Genomic DNA, 20,174 nt, shown 5'->3' on the forward strand with positions numbered 1-20,174 from the left:
GCTGCTCGCAGCTGTACCGCTGCCTGGCTGGGCGGCCGCTTTTATGGGCCCCTTGATCAGCCAAGCCCCGCCCCCTGCTCAGGGCTCGGCGTCCGTCCCAGCACCCAGCCCCTGCCGGCCCCTACAAACAAACACACAAGAACACCCAAGAACACACAGGACAGATGCAAATACAGGTACCTTCTCCTCCAATGAGAACTCCCTCTCAAACTCCCCTGTTAGCAGCCCTGTTTGCTCTAGTCATTACACACACTTTCAAAGCAGTAAAGCTAATGGCGTACTGATTTGCAGTTATTCTTTCTGACTGACGGACATAGTTTTTTCAGCTCTCTGAGTGCATTGTCCTTTGTAATGTTTTTCCATTGAGAAGGGATTTCACCGTAGCCTTCAAACTTTTTACCATGGAGTTCTTCTAGCTTTGTCTTGAAATGACACACAAACCATTTCCAGTAAGACTGCTCTGACATGTCTGATTTGATGCTCCAGTCAGAATAAGGACGTCCTCCTTCCCAATACGTTTTGTATGGAATTCGTTTGTCTTCACTAAGTCTATAGTGTTTATCACTTGCTACAAGACTGGAACAAATAACAGGAACTAGATTGTCTGTTGTATGAAAATACCAGCCAGCCACAGCTTGAGGCCGATGGAAAGGAACACTGTGTTTTCCATCATGACCAGCTATGGTGTTTGTGCAAGGAGCTGTGCAAAAGGGACACTTCTCCCAGCACCCACCAAGCTGTTCAGCTAGTATTTCATGTGGTTTTCTTGAAAATGGCCCCATATCAATGACAGCAAAGTCTTGTTTTAGATTTTCTACCACAAGAGCCAATGCTTTACTCATTGCTTCCTTAAGAAACTCTATGTCGGTTACCTCCTGATGTTCAATGCTTTTTAGATCATCTCTTGGAAGGGTTAAATGCTGTAGCAGTCTCCTGCAAAATTCATCCAGCCATAAGGATACGTTGCCACGTCTGTCTTTAGTAACTTCAGTTGCATCACGAATAGCTGAAAGGACAAGAGTATGGAAAGAATCAAGGGAATTGTTTAGGAAACTCTTCAGTTTTGGATTGTTCTTGTCTAAGCAATAATCATCAACACGCTGCTTGATAAAATCCTCAAAAAAGTATTTTGGGGATTGAATGTATCGCTTGTACTCCTCAAAGTCTTCCTTCTCTGCCAGATACACAAGAATATAGTTTTCCAGATTTAATCTGTTCCCGTTGAAAGCTGGAAGTGTAGACTTCATCTCTCTGGCTATGTCAATGGCAGTCTTGTCATAGACTGCCTGGCGGAGAGCTGCAGAAAGCTTGGTGCATAAGAAATCAGCAAATGTTGTGATGAAGGCTGCTCCTTGGCAGGAAATCTGAAAACACTTGAAGAAATCTTCTCTTTTACTCTCCAGGTAGACAGTTGGATCATGTGCTGTTTTAAATGCTGTGTGCAGGTCTTCAAACCTTCCTGTTGCCATTTTGCATAAATACACTGATAAATCTATTATGTAATCATCATTAAATGTGTACTTTGGGTTATTAGATGCAGAGTCCACCTCTTGTCTTATTTTATTCAGTATTTCTTGAAAGTAACTTGCATTGTAATCCAGTCTCTGCTGCTCTTTACTATCGATCATTGCTCTGACCCCCTGTGTGATGCGGTCTGTAACCTGGTCTATGGTGTCTCTATCACACTTCTCTAAATTCTTCTTGAATACAAACAATGTTTTCTTTATGGTGACATGCTTGGAAAAATCAGTGGAAAACATATTCTTGCTAGAATAGACCTTAATTTTTTTTGCTACAACAGACTTCTGTTTAAAACGCTCGAGCAGGATGTTTTCTATATCAAGGCTGATATTAGGCTCCTCAACAGGAGGAACATCAGAGGACATTTCGTAGACCCATTTTCCCCACAGGAGGTTGAAGTTCTCTCTCAGTTCATTTTCACTCGATTTCTTGCCTTTTAATGACAGAGCCAACTCTTGGCTCCTTTTGAATAGCTCATTTTCATATTCTGACTTCTCTTCATCCAGTTTGCTTTGGTTGTTCCTTAGTATGATAAGTTCTTCAGATTTCCTCATAGTTTTATCAATAAGTGACATTTTAAGTTCTGTCAGTTTAATTTCTATGTTTGCTTTCCATTGAATCAATATTTCAGCATCTGGGTCTTCACTGAAATACTTTTCGAGTTGATCTATGATGGCACCATATTTTTCTTTAACTTCTCCTTCAAGGCTTTCTCTGGTGATTTGGAGCATTTCTTTGTTCCTAATTTGATTGTTTAGTTTTATCTGCAGCTCTAGCATGTGACTTCTCAGCTCCCAGGTCCATTGGCTAAACATTGTTTCTAACCTGTTGTAGGCCGCAATCTCCAGCGTGTTCTTAAAGCTAAAAATAAAATTCTCATTTAACAAAGCATTCCACAAATCACCGATTCGGACTTTTAATCCCGACAGCCTTAAAACACTGCCCCGAGATTCCTTGTTTGCAGCCTTGAGAATATAACTCTTTAGTTCCTGCACATTTTGGCTGTAACTGGGGTTCGGAGGTGCCATTGGTGGGTCCCCTTCCCAGAGGTGAGCAAAGTAATGAATGTGGGTCTTCAAGTCAAATCGGATAACGTCACTAAAGCAGGTAACATCACAGAACTCTTGCTGGGCTGCAGTAACTGTCATTTCATCTAACTTTTGCTGGAGGCGTCTTTGTCCTTCCATATTCTGTTCTTTTGCAGTTATGTCTCCAACATTCTGGTGCACAAACAAACAGCTTGGGGAGAGATTTACTTGCTTCATTCTCAGAAATGCCTGGACAGCAATCTGCAGGATATCTTGCATTTCTGAAGGGTTCTCACCAAAGATATTGATCACAGTCATGTTGCCAATACCAATGACGAAGGTGGCTAGCTCATTATCATGATTAAGGGACAACTTATTAGCCTTCTCTATGGCCCGAAGCCCTTCCGTATCAACAACTAGTATGTAATCAAAGTTCAGATCCTGTTGGAGGTTCTCATCCACCTTAATCAGCTGCATGAACGCTCCCCTGGTGCATCTCCCTGCACTCACACTAAACTGAAGACCAAACATGGCATTCAGTAGTGTTGATTTCCCAGTGCTCTGAATGCCAAGAACAGAAAGAACAAACACCTTTCTGTCTTCTAGCGTCTCAATTAATGAGTCAAAAACTGCTCCGACCCATTTTAATGGCACGTATGAAGCATCGCCGTCCATCAGCTCAATGGGATAACCTGAAACCATCAGGTCAGCCGCAATTTTATGTAATTCAAGAAAACATTTATCCTTTTGGACAGTTGCATCCAGAGCTTCATAAATCTGACCTACCTCTCTCAAAATGTGTTCAAGGCCAAATGTAGAATTATTTATCTCAGTTGAGAGTTTTTCTAAATCATTTTGCAATCTAGTTTTCAAATTATTTTCTTCTTTTTTCTTTATCAGCATTTCAGACCATAAGTTGTGGTATTTCTGGTGAAGTTCTGCAAGGTGGTCAGAGGACAAGTCATCCATAAATACTTTCATCCATTGCAGGAAGTACTTTTTGGTGTCCTCTGGATGTGACTGGAGAAATTCAAGCACTGACTTCATTAGGTCATTGGGGGGGGATACCTTACTTAATTGATCACGTCGTATTGCATCTTTATCTGATTCAATTTGGCTGCGGTACTGTTCAATGCTTATATTGCTTTTTTCTTGCAAGCGAGTAAGTTCCTTATCTTTCTTACACCACTTGTGCCATAATTCTCCTTGAAGTGGCAATAGCTTTTCCTTCAAGCTTGCTAAGGAAGGATTTTTGAAGTGGTCCATCAATTTCTTTGCTTTGTCCTTAGCTTCCTTGCACTCTTCCTTGTCTTCATCAATGAGGAAGCCATGCTCACGAGCAGTTTTTACACAAGCATCAAGACTACAAGTGGCAATTGAGCCTGCCAGAAAATCTTTGATTGTTGCTGTTATTTCATCTATTAATTCTGCCTCGTTTCTGTTCTTGATGCCTATTCCTACATTCTGGCTTGATTTACCAGCCACAATGTTCTCTTTTTCAGCAAAAAGGCAGATCAAAGGCTTTTGAGATTGCCAAAGATCACGGATAATTTGCTTGCCCCTTTTGTCATTCTGATCTGTATCTGATAAGAGAACCACATTTATAGAAGCGATCTCCTGTAAAAATGTGACTTGTTGCTCATGCTCTCTTGCATCCCCGTGAAGATTAGTGAAGGCGATGCAGTTATCAAATCTGTCATCATCCTTTCCACCTGGACAGTACCAGGAGATTTCCACAACCCCGTTCATCAGGAGACAATCTTTGCTGCTGCCTCTACAGTGACGGTGGAAAAAAATGTCATGCTTGTGCTTACTTAGCAGAGCATTCAGGATCTGAGACTTAGAAGAATGAGGCGAATTGCCAATCCGTATGAAGGACACCAGGTGTGTATGTGCCTGATACATCAGTTTGTTATAATTTTTAATGCTGGTCTCTCCTCCTGATTTTTCAGCACCTTTCCAGCTCTTTTTAACTTGGCAAAGGGCCAAAACAGGGAATTCTATTTGTGAAGTAGAAGGATCTGGCACCAGAAGTGGGAGCGCAAACTGGCAGAAAGCGAGCTTTGTTGAAAGATGTTGTCTCATGAAATCATCTGCACAATGAAAAATTGCCATCTGGATGTCCATTGGGTGCACGTGTGTCTGCCTTGTTCCTGCAGATTCATTGGTTCCTTCACAGAAATAAAAAAAGACATCAAACGTATCTGACAAGTCACTGCCTTCATTTGAGGTGTTCAATACTCTTGTTACGCTTGGTTTTGCTTTACCGTCATCCTTACAAACCAAATACCTGACCCGATAGTCCACCATTAACAGCCTTTGCAAAAAATAAAATGGCAACTTATCCTCTGTGCTGGGCTGGCTGTCATGTAAAGAGATATTGGAAATTATATGGAAGCTATCTGTCCCCATTTTCCTTGGATAGTACCTTTCAAGTCCAAGTCGCTTCATTAAATTAAGGAACTCTTGGTTTTCAATAGTTCCACATATTTCAAAATCAGTAGACTGCACTTTTGGTTCTAATTTTGATGGTTTTGCTCTTTGATAGCTGTCTTCTAATTCTTTTATTGTATCCTGTTTCTGCAAATTATCATTTGCAGCTTCAAAATCCCGATTTAAAAGGCAATTTAAGTCTCTTTCCAGTACGTCCCAATCATTCCGTGCACTGTGGTTTTTAAGAACATTTGCTATTTCATCAGACAGTAATTTTCCCATGTGATGTTTCATAAAAGTCAAACGTTTATTCTTCTCCTCCGGAGTTACATCTTTGAATTCAGCTGTCACTGTCAGACCTGTCAAGAGCAGGGAAGCCTGAGCTCGGGAAACATTTTGATCCCTGTGACTCAAATATTCCTCGTGTGCTTTTTGCATTTCCTTTAACATGAAGTTAATTTTTGGGCACCCGAGGAGATACTGAAAAGTGTTCCTTTCCACTCGGTATCCTGTGCTGGCTGCAATTGAAAGTAATAACAGCTCGATGTCTGTCTGCTCTTTCTCCCGTAGAGCCTGCAGAAAGGAAGACAAAGCTAAGCTCACATTTAAGGTGGCTATTTCCTTTGCTTCTTGCACTGCTGCTGCAGAAGACATAGGGTCATAAGTAACTTCCTGTATGTAATCCTTCATTTCCTGTAGGACTTGAATAAAATCAGCAAATTCAGAGGGAGACCTATTTTTTTGCTGCTTTTTTTCTTCACGAAAGATCCACTGCATAATAGAGGAAGATTTGGGGAAATTCTTAACTGAATAGACATGAGGGTCCAGAAGGCAGCGCAGCAGAGATCTGATGTATACAGTATTTTGTGCCGGCAAATCTTTGCACAGTGAAACTGTATTTTCCAGGAAATCTTGAAGCCCTTTATCTGACAGGCAAATGTTAATCCATACACTGTAGTTCTTTGTTTTTTCAGTCAGTTTTTGTTTGAAATTGATCAATTTCACCAGCTGTTCTTCAACCCCAGTGACTTCCCAGGACTTCATTTCCTCTAAGAACAATCTGGCCTCATCCACTGCACTGGCTAATCCCTCTCCAAACAATGTACCGACGCTTTGGTTCGTTAGGACTTCGTAGGCATTTCTGAGACTGCTGCTGATTTGATGAACATCTCTAAAATCTTGTCCGTGATTGGACAGGATGATCTCCCACACAGGAATTAGCTGAAAGCCTCGGTCAATGACACTCCAGGTTTTGTTACTGGTCACGAGCCCAGATTGCCATTGGGTGAGAGAATGTGTCTCTGGTGGGCCGCCTGTCTTGGTCACAAACAGCTGAATCTCTGTGTGCATGCGTTTTCGATCTGTGCCCTGAAATGAGGCTTCAGAACCTGATTTTGACACAGTAACACCAGCTGAAATGCTCAAACCAAAGCCACTATAGCTGCCCCCAACATAAGAGCTGAGCGCATCAGATGTTTGTTTCTTCACCTCGTCCAGCTGCTCTGCCCGGAATCCCGCAGAAGACGCTTTCCACCAGAATATCCCACCCAAGTGAAGGGGCCCCTGGTTTACATGAGACCCGAATCTCTTGAAGAAACTCCCGCCCCTGCTCTTCACCATGTTGATCTTGTCCGGCTCTGGGGAGTGACTCAAAAGCTGCTCCATGACTTTTAACTCTTGCAGCGCTGCACTGGAAAGTCGAAGCTGAGCCTTGGGGAAGTAGCATGAGGCCAGTGGGATGTAGCTGTACTTGGTGGTGCAAATGTAAGTGTGTTCAGAGCGGGATTTGTGGGTTTCTTCAGATTCTGAAGAGCTGCTGTAATCTGAGCTGGTTTCAGCACTAAACCCCCCAAATCCCCCTTTGGCTGCGACACTAATGCTGAAGCCCAGCTTCTCCATGGCCTTTGTGAATGTGGATTCTGCTTCAGAAGATGAAAATTCCTTGTTCGCAAACAGCGGCCCTTGCTGTGGACCAAAGAGCTCGAACCCTTCTGGGATATTGACCAGCTGCTCTCGTGTCTCTAGCATATCTGAGAGTTTGTGAGTTTTATAAATGCCCTGCAGGGCCAGCCCTCCTGACGCCCGTCTCAAAACTTCCTCATCAGGGAGATTCTCACTCTGGGACACCGACTGCTCCAGGAGGCCTAATTGCTTATGCGCATTATCCAGCACCTCCATCAGAGGTTTCTCAGATGGTGCCCAATACTCCTGGGGTATTTCCATAGCCACCCATAGCTCTTCTTCTTTCCTTCTTACAGCTTCGTTGTGGTGGATTTTGCCTTCATGTTGCATTTCTTTTAGTTCCTGCAGTGCTGCCTTAACCTGCTCTTTCTGCTTCTTTAGCCTTTCCAAACGCTCCTCCTGCAGCTGCTTCATTGTTGCCTTGCTCTCTGCTATGTTAAGTAGGGTCCGGAGAGCCTGCTTTTCCCATGGGTATTGTACCTGACACTCTAGCTTTAGGTAGTCTTCATATTGCAGGTGTTCCAATGCTTGCGCAGAAGTAACCCCATGTTTATCTTGTAGCGTGGGCAGCCAGTATTCTGAACTCAGTCCCACGGCATTGAGTCTCTTCACCAGTTCTTCCTTCTTGGCAAGCTTTTCTTCTTCAGGGTCTCTCTGGTCAGAATCCTCACAGTTCTCCTCCTCCATAGAGATTGCTTTGAAAAGGGGAAAACATACCTCTGTCATTTTTCCTGAAAGCATTTACCCTCAGTCAGATAATGTTCTGAATCTTGATTTACTTGGATATTCTGAGATTTAGTCAGTGTTCAAACTGGGAGAATTCATATGGTTGTAACGACCCTCCCCCGCCCCAAATTAATACATAACACAGTAATCCTACAATTTTCAATCCACTCACCCCCATAGGAACTCCACTGGCCCTTCTCTTTCTGCTCTCTGCAAGCGCTACATGTAAAATATGGAAATGTCACTAAATGAAGGTACATGAAACTTAGTTGTGCATTTCTGCTCTGCTGTCTCCATCCATGTCTATTTTTTCTGTCTCCTATATGCAATCTTTTTCTGGTTCCATTTGCTTTTTCCTCCTTTATGGCTATCTTTCTTCTCATCCCTCTGCTTTTCTTCTTTACTGATTTCCTTTTCTCTTCAAATAACTTGTTTTTCCCTTCACATCCCCAATCCTCCTTTTCTCTTATGTTTGTACTTTTCATTTTCTTCCTTAGTTGCCCCTTTCCTCTTCTGTTTTCTCGTCTCTCTCACTCCACCCCTCATTTCTTTATCATTTTTGTTCCATCAGCTCTCCCTCTTTTTCAGTTTTTTCTCCATCCCCTTTCTCCTACTAATCTGTGTGCCCCACCTTAAATTTATCCCTCCTCCCATCAAGGACCCAGGTCTTTTTTCCTTGCCCTTCCCAAGGATCTCTGGTATTTTTGCCCTTTCTTCCTTGTTCATTCTCTCCTCTCCTATAATATCACACCTTTGTTTACTCTTCCAAGGTCCCCAGTATCTGTTGTGTCTCCTTCTGCATCCATGTTTTTTTTTTCTCTCCTCTCTAGAGGACAGTGTGTGTGTGATGGGGGAAAGTAACAGAAGCCTATTTATGTCCCTAATATTACATCTCCCCTCCCTTGGGTGTTCCCCTTCTGATTCCCTGGGAAATGTAGGCTTTCCAGGAAGTATTTAATATGGACAACAAGGCAACAATAAAGTAACTGAAGGAGCAGTGTTGTAAAAGCTAAAGAAAAGGCTAAGTTGGCATTGAAGGAGCTAAAAGAAATGCAGGACAAAGGCAAAACTTCGCATGAGGAATTTGGCGGGGTGGAGGAGGGAAGTGAATTGTTACTTTTGTAGCTTTTCCCTTTCTCCTCCTCCCTCAGTAGCTCTTCTGCCCTCTTTTCCTTCCCTCATACCCCACCCTCTAACTTCCTTGCCTTTCCCCTTTCCCCAGCCCTGGTGGCTCCCTCCATGTTCTCCTCTTCCCTTCCCTTCCCTAGTGGGAAGTTGGAGTTTAGGCACCTAGGTACTTTTGCAGGCCCTAGGATTTCAGCTTGCAGTCCAAACTCAGCTTGCATTGCTGATTAAATTGGTGACAACTAAAGTAGGTCCCCCCGGAATCCTGACCCTCTTTCTCTATTTTCACTCATCATAGTCCAGTTTGAAGATCACCTTTAACCAATGAGTGAAGTCCCTGTTCCTGTGCATCAGTATCAAATGTCCACTGAAAAAGTGACAAACTTTTGCTCCTGCAGCCTGGTGTTCGTGCCCCTTCCCCAGCCAAAGGGCCTGAGAGAGGGGTTGGGACAATGAGACAGAACCGGCAAAGGGAAGACACAGCAGAAGAGCTTGGGAGAGAGGGAGAGAGTCAGAGTTCTGAGAGAACTCTGCAGCCCCTCATCTCGCCCTGTGACCTCTGCAGGCAGCTCCAGTCTGCACACACGCCTCTGGGCTGGGAGAGAAGAAGGGGAAACTATTAGAAAGGGTCTCAGGGCACAATCTTGAACAGATCTGCCCTTCCAGACCACAGAGATTGTGTCTGGCTTCCTGAGAGCGAGTGTGTGGCCCAGACACCAAGCCCCATTTTAACTCCTGTGGGAAGCGAGCACAGATGGCCTGCTGTGGCCTGATCAATGCACTCCTGTTTCTAAGACACCCAGCTGACCTCGCCTGCACTGTGACTGCTTTGGTGAGTACCCCAGGGATGTGTCTGTTCTATTCTGTCCCACAGGGCTCCAGGTCTGGGATTCCAGGGGACCCCTCCTCATACTTGGTGGGAAGGGAGGAGAGAGACAGTGGAGATAGGGGACAGTGACAGGGTCCAGCTGGCTCTTCAAGGCTGCCTGCCAGAGGCTTGTGGTCCTACTGCACCCAACCCCAGGAAAGGAGCAGTGAAGGTGGGTCCTCTACGCATGTCTAGAAAGGCTGCACAGAAGCAGCCAATCAGAGTGCCGCAGACTCAGATAAAAGGAGCTACAGGGCCTGAGCAGGTCAGTCCCTGGCTGGGACCAGAGGGGTGTGGAAGGGAGCTCCTTGCTGGTCACTGGGGCTCACTAAGAGCCCCCAAAGATGGGTTCTGGTGGTACTTGCATTCAGCGAGGAGGAAGAGGAGTTGAGAACTTCAGTTCTGAGGTCCAGGTGAAGAGAAAGGGGCTACATGGGGAAAGGCCTAGGGAACAGCAGCAGTGAACTAAAGGAATCAGTACATGGCTGCTGTGTGTAGGGTCCTGGGCTGGGACCGGAGTAGTGGGTGGACTCAGGTTCCCTTCACCAGCCTACTAGTGAAGTGGCCTAAGCCCTCAGAAGGACAAAGTTCTGTTGGGAAGCCCAAGTGAAAGGCAGGACTTAAAGGGGCCCAGAGACAGGGCTGAAAACCTGGTGAGGGCAGACCGACAGTTCTGAATGGATTCTTCACGAAAAGCCTGAGAAAGGGGCTAGGTTAAGAAAACCCAGAGACAGGGCTGAAGACACTAATAAGGGCAGCGAGTTTGTTTGAGTCTTGCTACCCCAGGAGGGGTTCATTCAACGTATTGGCTGTGTGACTTGGCAGGAGGGCTGAGCTAAAGAAGACCCACCTAATAAGGACAACAACCTACAAGGAATGCCGGGAGAAAAAGAGATTGCAACAACACACCTAGCCAACAGGAGGCACTCACGAGAGGTGAGTATCATCCCATCACAGTGTGGGAAGGACAAGTTACTGTTCTTTCCTCCTCCCCATCCCATCTCTTTAAAGGCTCTGCAGAATCTCCTTTTGGTGTCTCACTCTGCACTCAGCTGTGCGTTGTGGGGGAGGGAAAACGACACCAAAGGGAAACGTGAGAGTCCTACAAGTAGTCCCCAGTGCTCACCCTGTGAGATCTCCCAAGGCCAGGGGGCAGGACAAGGTGGGGAGTGGGGCAGGCGACAGGGCAGCAAGAAGCCTTGTCCACCAACTCCAGCCCATGTAGAATTTTTATAGTTCCCTGGACCCTTGGCCTAGTAGGTCTGTGGGGCCACCAAACTCTTCTCCTTGTGCATTTCCGACCCCCTCTATTACCCTAGCTCACCAACACAGTTCAAGTCCTCCCACTCCTCCCTCTCCTGGGCAAGCTCAGACCCCCTCCTTCCCGTACTGTCCACTTCCTCCCCACCACTTCACCACACCCAAATTCCACCCCCACAGCTCAGTTCCACCCTGCCAGCCCCCCATCTTCCCCCCCCCATTCCTAATGCTGACTTCCCCAAGAACTCCTACTGCTCATCCTCACTCCTTGGCACCTCCATTTCCACTGGCCACTGAACCACCCTGCCCCAGTGCTCACCCCATGGAGCCAAGGGCTGGAAGTTAAAGCTAGACACATTCAGACTGGGAGTGAGGCATAGATTTTTAACAGAGGGTAATGAACCATTGGAACAATTTACCAAGGCCATGGTGGATTTCTCATCAGTGGCAATTTTTAAATCAGGACTGGGCATTTTTCTAAATGATGGGCTCTAGAAATGGTCTGTGTTGTACAGTCAGACTAGATGAGTAAAATGGTCCCGTCTGGCCTCGGGATCTATGAATTCCCCCATGAAGACTCACTCTTGAAGTCTTCAAGAGGAGACCAGTGGATATTCTGCCTTCCCCTCGTGTTATTTCCTAGGGGGATCGGCTGGCTCACCTCCTTTGTCATCTTTGCAGGGCTGTTAAACAAGGCCACTGTTGCCCCCTTAACAGAGAAATCTGCTGCCCTCCTCCACCTGGTGGGGCTCAGTGAACCAGCTGGGCTCCAGACCCCCTTCATAGCATAAGTAGGTCCCAGGGAAGCACCACCGCCTGATGGACTATGATGGGGTGTGAAGACATGGGTCAAGTCTCTTTCTGGGGCCTTGGGGAGCTACCAGGAGTAGAGGAGTAAAAAGGATTGTCACCTTGTCTTTGCATTTCCCAGTGTTCTAATGTTTGTTTGTTTTTATTGATTTTTTGGAGGAGGAGTAAGTGACTGTGCTTAATTTGTGCCAGGGCTGAGCCCCGGCCCCTCTGGGCTTGCTGCATCAGTTCTGAATGTGAAAAAAAATTGCTTGAGCCCCGGCACCTCTTTCATTACAAATAAAGCAACTGGCGAATGTTCTTGTGAGAGACTTTATCTTCACCTCTGCCACAGCTGTGTGACACTGAACGAGTTGGTTAGGTGAGGAAAGTCAGACTTGAGGGAAGACAGCAGGTCTGGAAGCCGGGACATCTGTGTCTGGTCCCAGCTCTGCAACTGACTTCCCTTGAAGACAATAATGCTTCTCTGCCTTTGCAAGTATTTTGCAATTCTCTAGATGAAAACTGCTGGGCAAATTTCAAAGAACTAGATTATTACAGCAGCCGGGTAATGGTGCAGCAGTGCTGAAGTGGAAAGTCAGTTGTGCAATACCAGTTGGTCCAGGCCCCAGAGATACAGCGATAAGGCAATGGAGGTAGCAGAGGGTCAGCTAAGAGCAGGTCTCTGAGTTCTCTAATGAATTGCTGTTTCCTTCCCAGTCGCCCCAACAGTAAACTGAGAATGAACAGACCATCCTGCAGCCCCCAATCACAGCTATACCTACCCCATGCTGGGACAAAGTTTGACAACACTAGCCTGATGAATGGGCACAACCATTGCAATCTGAAATAGACCAGGACGGTGAAGAGGCCAGTGGTAACCATGAAGCCAGGAAAGTGTTCGAAGAGGTACAGGCCACCAAGCACTGCCATCGATAACTGAAACAGAAAGCGCCCCACCCCAGAGTTAGTTTATATTCCTGTAAATTTCACAGTTTCTTCAAAAATATGATCTTACCCTTCAGTGACCTGAGGAAGCGTCTACTGATATTAACTTCCCCCTGATCTCCTGAACTAGTCATAGCCTTGCAGGCATTCTGGAGCTACTTTCTAATTCTTCCCCATCCCCTGTGTCAGAGTGACACCTCTTCTTCAGTTAGCAGGACAGGCCACATGGGGGATCAGCCAAGCAAAGAGAGGTCGCTCTAGGAATGTGGTCCCTCACAAACCTCCTTTATAGGCAAGAATCACAACCCAGGCTACCTCACTTTCCCATGTAGCGTTCAGTGTGTCCAGCCGGGCAGTGCATGAGAACACTGGACCAATGTGATTTTTATGGATGCCTGAAACACAGACTCAGAAGCTGTGTTCCCAGATGAGCTAACCCCTGTACACACCATGTAATCCAACCAATCTGCACTCAGATCTTTCATCATCTAAATACTGGGTGGAGAGCTAGGAACTATCACATTCATTCTATCTTTGACTCTCCCAAGCCTACAAACAGGAGGCACTTGTCCTGTCTGTGCCTCCTCTATAAACTGAGACTGACACCCGCCTCATAGACACCAGGAGGGTGGGGGCCTGACACCTTTGCATTCGTCTAATCAGGAGGAGAACTGGAGGCTGCCTGCCTGTGGAACCACAAGCAGATGTCTTTTGAACTCTCTGCAGGGCTCGGCTCAATGCCATGGGGAGCATAGGGGAAATGGAGATGGCAGGAGCTCTCTTCGGAAGTCTCATAGCTCCCCCACCCATCTCTCCACTAAATGTTCCCGTCTTGGTGATTAGCTAACACTAGAGGGTGGGGGCACAAGCTGATGTGACTTTCCCCCATTGGCCCACAGAGCATGACTTCACCCTACTGGTCCCACCCTAGCACTCGCTGTATGCAAACTGTTTGACCCACCCTGGAGCTCCAGAGAATTTCTACCATGCAAGGTACCGAAGTCTCTTCATATTAGGAGATAAAGTCCTTTGTTACCTATGCAAAAGAGCCAGGTACCCAGAGTGACTTACCCAGATAATATATATGTTCATTGTGCTAGTGCCTGGGCTGTATTCTTCTATTAACTCCGCCAGGTAGGACAATCAGCGGCTAGAAGGGAAGACAAAAGGGGTATTTCAGGAGCAGCCTCGCATAACAGTTACCGGAAAAACAGAAATCACCGAAGCAGCCAGTAATTTCCAGTGTTTGTGGCGAGGTAAATTCATTTTTAGGAACTCCAGAAGCAGCTGAAACACAGACAGAGGAGTATGTGGATTGGATTTTAAAATGTAACCATTTCTAGCTATTATTTAGTTGGATTTATAATTAAGAAGACACTTATCTAAGAGCACTGGATGCCCTGCTTAAATACACACTGAATTTCACAGACCTTTGACAGCTTCACCACATCACAAGATCTAACCATAAATCAATGTCTCCATCCACCTCACACTATTTTCAAAAAGGCCACTAATTTTGACAACCCAGTTTTGACAACTCAGCTTGAGACACGTGATGGGGCCTGATATAATACTTAGTCCTGCCACGAGTGCAGGGGACTGGACTAGGTGACCTCTCGAGGTCCCTTCCAGTTCTATGATTCTATGATTTTCACAGTTGTTCAACCCCCACAGCTACAATTATCTTCAGCTGAAAATGTAGGCCTTCTGTCTCCAAGCAGGATGGTAAACAGGGGTCATTGGAAACAGTCCTGTTCCTGCTGAACAAACTAAGCCACCTTGAACTGAAGACCTTGAAGCCAGCAATGACCAGATGGCCCAAGGCTACTATGGGCCTACAGGAGTCCAACGAGCCTTGATAGCACAAAACCAGACCTGCAGTGACCTTAAATCTAACCAGAGCAGCTCCAAGCCCTAGCTCTGTAATGCAACTGTGGCTGCTGGCTGAAATTTACAAACCTTGGTCATTAAAGATACCAAGGTGCTTTTTCCAAGAGTCGGGGATTAGCTGGAGCCCTGAGCAGGGGCGGGCTGTGGAATAGGCCGGCAGGGGGCGCACCAGGGGGTAGCAGCAGCAAGGGGTGTAATAAGAAGCAAGGGTAGAATGCAGAAGCCCCATCCTGCCCTAATACTCCCGAAAGGCTCTGGGCTTTCCCACTCCCGACTGCCCCCCGGCTGCCTCAAGTTCCTCCCCCACGTCTTCTTTTTTCAGATGACCCCCAGGCTCCCTCCACCACAATGTGCCCCGATTCCCTCCAGTACCCTGGTTCCTACTGGTGGCTCCAGGCTCCCCAGTGCCCCGTGACTCCCTCAAACTGTCCTTTCTGCTCCTTCCCCTTCCCAGTGCTCAGGGTCAGTCAGAGGGGGACACAGGTGACTCCTGAGGGGAAGGATGGTCTTGTGGAGGCGTTGGACCAGACGTCAAGAGAGCTGAGATCAGTTTCTGATTGTGCCACAGACTAGCGTGACCATGGGCAAGTCACACAGGCCTCATTTAGCAAAGTATGTGAATGGTCCTTTGACTTCAGTGACTGACTACTCATGTTAGTCTCACTGTGCTTAAATGCCCTGCTGAATTGGGGCCTTACTCTGTCTCCACCTCCATTCCCACCTGTGAAATGGGGATAACAACTCTTCCTTTTTCCTGTGCTTTGTTGGTCTTGTCTATTTAAACTGTAAACTCTTTGGGGCAGAAACAGGCTCTTCCTGTGTATTTCCAGTGTCCAACACAACAGGGCCCCGGTCTTGGTTGGGAATCTAAGAACCCCAGGAGAGTCCCAGGCAGAGAACGTCTCCCCGAACCCTCAAACAGCTGTTGAAAAGACCTTCTCATCCCAATCCCTTTCATCTACAGCCAGCTGTGTACTTGGTTTAGTTAATTCGCACAGTGAGAACACATCTTTGAAAACTGCTGTTATACTTAAATACCATTCCAGTGTGAGGTAATGTACCACAGACATTCCACATGTGGGCCATTGATCTGACACTGTGACGGCCCATGTCACATTTACAGGTGTGAAGGTTGGCAGGTGTGGGAATGGAGTGAGCAGACAGCTGGTCCCACTGGAGGAGGTGTAGGGGAGCTCTCACCAACTGGCAGGGGGACAAACAGCCTCCTTAACAGCTCAATGGAGCTTGGTGTGTCGATCAGCCATAAAACACCATCAGTTAAGCCCTTGATAGTACTCATCACCTTCTATTCTTTGACACACCCTCTTTAGGGTTTATGTCCCACCCTCCATTCCCATTTCCGGTCATGTACAGGTTTGTTGTCATTAGCCATTTTGAAAAAAAAATTAAATTTTTGGACGAGGGAATGTTGTGTGCTTGTGTTTTCACACTTTTGGATGATTTTGTAGAGAAAAGTAAAGGTTATTTTTAAAGTATAGAAAGAGAGGACTTAAAGAAAAAGGAGTTTTTTAAAAAATAAAGATTTTTGGTTAGGTTTAGTGAGGAGAGAGGGTTTTAGAGAAAAAAAATGAAAGAAGGATTATTAAATAGAAGAAAGAGGGGAAACTATAGAAAGCAGCAAGAGAGAGGAGATTGTTTTAAAGGTTAGTGAGCACATGGTAAGAAGATCCTTTTTTGTTAGAATTAAAAAAGACTAGAGAAAAATAGGAGTTATTTTGAAATAAAAGAGGAAAATATAAAGGTAGGTTAAGAGAGGAGCAAAAAGGGCCTTAGAGAAAAACAGGAGTTATTTGGAGGTACGTTGAGAGAAAGCACATGGCAGAAAAAAGGAATTTTAAAAATTAGCTAGAGTGCCTGTGTTCAGTGACACAGGGCTGCGTGAAAGAGATAAAGTACAGAAAACAGCAAGAGACAGAAAGATCCTTTTTTGCCCGCAGCTGTCCCTAGGAAATGATAACTGTTCTGTGGGCTGTGAGCCTTGCGAGCAAACCCTGCTGGACCAATCAGAAGATGTTCTACAGTCCACCGCTGCCACCTCCTTCCCTCCATCCCCTCCCTTTAACTGACTAATCTTTATCTAAAAAGCAGCCCCCAATCCCCTTCCCTGACTTTTTCCCTCCATTTAACACTTTTACATATGTGTTTCAATAAAAAAAAAAAGAGCATGCAGAAACTAACCACAAACCTTTAGTAACAGTCAGTTTATAAAAGTAATAGAAAGTTTTCTCCCTATTTTCTAGTGAGGACAATTTGAAGCTGCAGCAAAAGCGGTTACCAAAAGTGGCTTTTGTCAGCCAGTGGATTAGAGATAAAAAGACTGTTAGACGACCGGAACAAAATATGAAACCTCTAGGCTTGCTTTTGTAATCCTTTTGCCCATCTAAGTTGGCAGCAACAAGGGCCGGGTTCTGTATCTAGGGGTTCCGTTTCAATAACCCAATGCAAAACTGGCTCGAGCCCCCACCCAGTGACCTGGGACAATTACATACCACCCCCGGCGCCTCTAAGAGGCAATACTTCCCCTCTCGCAAGCACAGAGTCTGAGTGTAGCAAAAGCCTTTTAATAAAGGAGGGAAACAATGTGGCATTATGTTGGAGAAACACCACAAACAGGATTAATAACACAAACCATGAGCAAAAGACCCACCCCCAAGTTAGTTTGGCAGTGTCCTTTTCCCCTCTGGGTCTTGAGTCCAGCCAGCCAACAGTCACCCCACCCACAGTTTCTAGCCCCGGTCAGTGCAGCCTCAGAGTTCAGAAGTTTATCTGCAGAGTTTACCTCCTAGCCTTGGTGGAAGTGGAGGGAGGTATGGGGGGTGGGGGGAATCTTACATGCTCCACTGCTCATGTCAACGACCGATTGCCACGCCTCTCCATGGGGTTCTGCTGAAGTCTTCACCATCAGCTGCGCCTCTCCACCAGCCACCCACCAATCAGTGCTTCTATATCCTGGGAAATTTCCCAAAATCTGGGAATTTTTGAGTAAAATGTTTCAACTTGGGAAATTGGGAATTTTCATTCAAAACCTATATAATCCTGGGAAAATTTCGTAAAAGTCAAAGACTTTCCAAATCTCAAAAATCCTGGGAAATTTTCATAAAAAGTAAAATATTTGCGCTTCTTTTAAATTTCCCTCAAAATGCGTTCTTCGATTGGTGAATATTTGTCACGTGATTTCCATAATCAGGCTGTGCTGCTCTCCTATTGGTGGTGCTTCAACGTACTATATCATGATGGCACAAGTGAAGTGACAAGTGCGCACATGCACTCACAACAAACAGACCTCAGCAGCAGCTGGCTGGTGGGTAATGAGGAGATGGTTATCAAATTTATCTTCTAGGTAAGGTTTCTTCCAATAATTAAATATATAGAAATACTTACTGATTCTGATTAGTTTCTTGATCTGTCATTAAATCTCTAAAATTTTGTATTTCGTGCTTGCAGTTGCACAGAGAATGTGGACCAGAGCATTCGGCTGTTCAGAAATTTGTAACAGCACCTTCCTCCAGGCAAATATTAAATATCTTCACCTACTGTGTTAGGTAATAATATATAATATGTTCCCTTCTTCAATTTAAATATAAATTGAAATATACATTTTACTAATTATCACATTCCATTATTTCAGAGATCTCTTTCCATATTTTATCTAACGTAGAAAATGAATAAAGAGACCGGTAAGGCTGGTGAGAAGAGGAAGAAGACTGCAGGAGTAGACAAAGATCTGTCCACGTCGAAACGAAAACAACGGGATAGCACCCCCAACAGAGTATTGAAGACTCGGGGTGAACTTCCACCAAAAGAGAAGCCATCTGCTTTCAAAAAAACCTTTCAAGACTCGTGGCTTCAAGAAGGTCAATACAAAGACTGGCTGCAGAAAGTAGAAAACAATCGTTTTTTAGCTTATTGCAAATGTTGTGATGTAAAAATCCAGGCAGGTACTAGTGAGTTAGATAAGAACGCTAATGGTAAAAAACATAAACAAAAGGTTGAGACAGTATCTAATACAAAGAAAATTGATGATATCTTTAATAAACAGGATTGTGAAATTAAAAAAGCACAAAAATTTGAAGAGCAAGTTAAAAATGCAGATTAGAATGGCCTGTTACTTTGCTGAACACAATCAGTATTCAATCTGATTCAACCAAAATACTTAATTCTAGTGCAGTTATAAAGTCAGCTTTGAAAGCAAAGCAAGAGAAATGTTCTAATTTTGTAATTACTATTAAACACATGAATTTACATTGTAAATATATGTACAGTAAAAATGACAGTGATAAAACTAGTACAAATATTAATGATGGTAATGATGTTCCTAGTGACAACTCAGCCCACGAGTCAGAAAATGGATAAAACTCAGAGATTATAATAAGGAAAATTATATAAAAAAGTGTTATTTGTTCTTTCTGTTTGCTTTTTAATCTTATTTTATAATCATATATTTACTTTTTATTTTTTCAAAGTAACTTTGATGTACAGTACACTGCAGGGCACATGCTGTACTTATTAATATTTTTGGTTTTAAAATACTGAAATGTGTGTAAAATACATTGTTTTCTATCATTTCAATCCTACTTATGTGTTAAATGTTTTATTTACTGTATAAGTAACATAAATTTAAAATTGAAAAACATGTCTATATGTATAAAAATTATAATAAATGTGAAATATCTCAAATTAATAATAATAATTTGTATATAATATATATTATATAGTTATTAAAAACACACATATTACATTCCTTTGAGATTTTGAAATAAAAAACTTTATCTGGGAATTTTTCAACAGATTTAGGAAATTTTTAGCACTAGGTTGGGAAAAGTTGGCATCACAATATAGAAGCACTGCCACCAATATGTCTTCACCACCCCCAACACAACTCTTAGGCTTGGTCTACACTACCCCCCTAATTCGAACTAAGGTACGCAATTTCAGCTACGTGAATAACGTAGCTGAAGTTCGAAGTACCTTAGTTCGAATTAGTTCGAACTTACCTTGGTCCACACGCGGCAGGCAGGCTCCCCCGTCGACTCCGCGGTACTCCTCTCGGCGAGCTGGAGTACCGCAGTCGACGGCGAGCACTTCCGGGTTCGACTTATCGCGTCCAGACTAGACGCGATAAGTCGAACCCAGAAGTTCGATTTCCAGCCGTCGAACTAGCGGGTAAGTGTAGCCAAGGCCTTAGTAACTTCAGCTCTCTAGTGATTTCAGCTGTTGGGGAGGAGGGGGGAAAGCCGGTGCTGGCACACTCAGAACCACTAGCCCAAAGTAGGTCTAATACTCAGACCCAGGTATCAGTAATTTTAACACTACAGCATGCAATAAGATTTCTGGTGCAGTCAAAATTAGTTCTATTATTACAAGGAAGGAGCAGGCACACCCAAGCAACAACCATGATCATTTTAGTCTCTAAAGAGAACCCCACCCCTCTCAGTTCACTGGGCTTTGGAACCCATGTCCCTTACCTAGCAAGTGCTACTTAGTTGAGGGCAAGTCCCTCCATCATAAAATGCCAAGTATAGTTCTACTGTCCTTGATTCACATAACCAGGATACCAACACTTTACTACTCCTGCCCCAATAACGAAGAGACTGGGGATCCCA

General features: G+C 44.6%; 1 protein-coding gene and 1 long non-coding RNA gene across 2 annotated transcripts; one reads left to right on the top strand and one right to left on the bottom strand.

Moving 5' to 3' along the window:
• Positions 1-269: 269 nt before the first annotated feature.
• LOC117875556 (interferon-induced very large GTPase 1-like) lies at positions 270-13,822 on the bottom strand. Its single transcript, XM_034766933.1, has 3 exons — positions 13,732-13,822; positions 12,498-12,651; positions 270-7,639 (listed from the first exon to the last, which is right to left on the bottom strand). The coding sequence occupies exons 1-3, from the start codon at positions 13,750-13,752 to the stop codon at positions 270-272; spliced, it is 7,545 nt and encodes a 2,514-aa protein (XP_034622824.1). The 5' UTR covers positions 13,753-13,822.
• A 4,010-nt stretch (positions 13,823-17,832) lies between these two features.
• LOC117874076 lies at positions 17,833-18,703 on the top strand. Its single transcript, XR_004644897.1, has 3 exons — positions 17,833-17,911; positions 18,016-18,113; positions 18,200-18,703. It is a non-coding gene; the product is annotated as an uncharacterized LOC117874076 (long non-coding RNA).
• Positions 18,704-20,174: the final 1,471 nt, after the last annotated feature.

This window comes from Trachemys scripta, chromosome 3 (genome assembly GCF_013100865.1).
Source record: "Trachemys scripta elegans isolate TJP31775 chromosome 3, CAS_Tse_1.0, whole genome shotgun sequence".
Lineage (NCBI taxonomy): Eukaryota > Metazoa > Chordata > Testudines > Emydidae > Trachemys > Trachemys scripta.

Excerpts from the sequence above, each read along its gene's own strand:
- LOC117875556 (XM_034766933.1), bottom strand. The coding sequence starts at position 13,752 with ATGAACATATATATTATCTGG. Across the intron at positions 12,652-13,731 it reads TGAACATATATATTATCTGG|TTATCGATGGCAGTGCTTGG; the intron begins GTAAGTCACTCT and ends TTTCTGTTTCAG. Across the intron at positions 7,640-12,497 it reads AAACTTTGTCCCAGCATGGG|CAATCTCTATGGAGGAGGAG; the intron begins GTAGGTATAGCT and ends CCCTTTTCAAAG.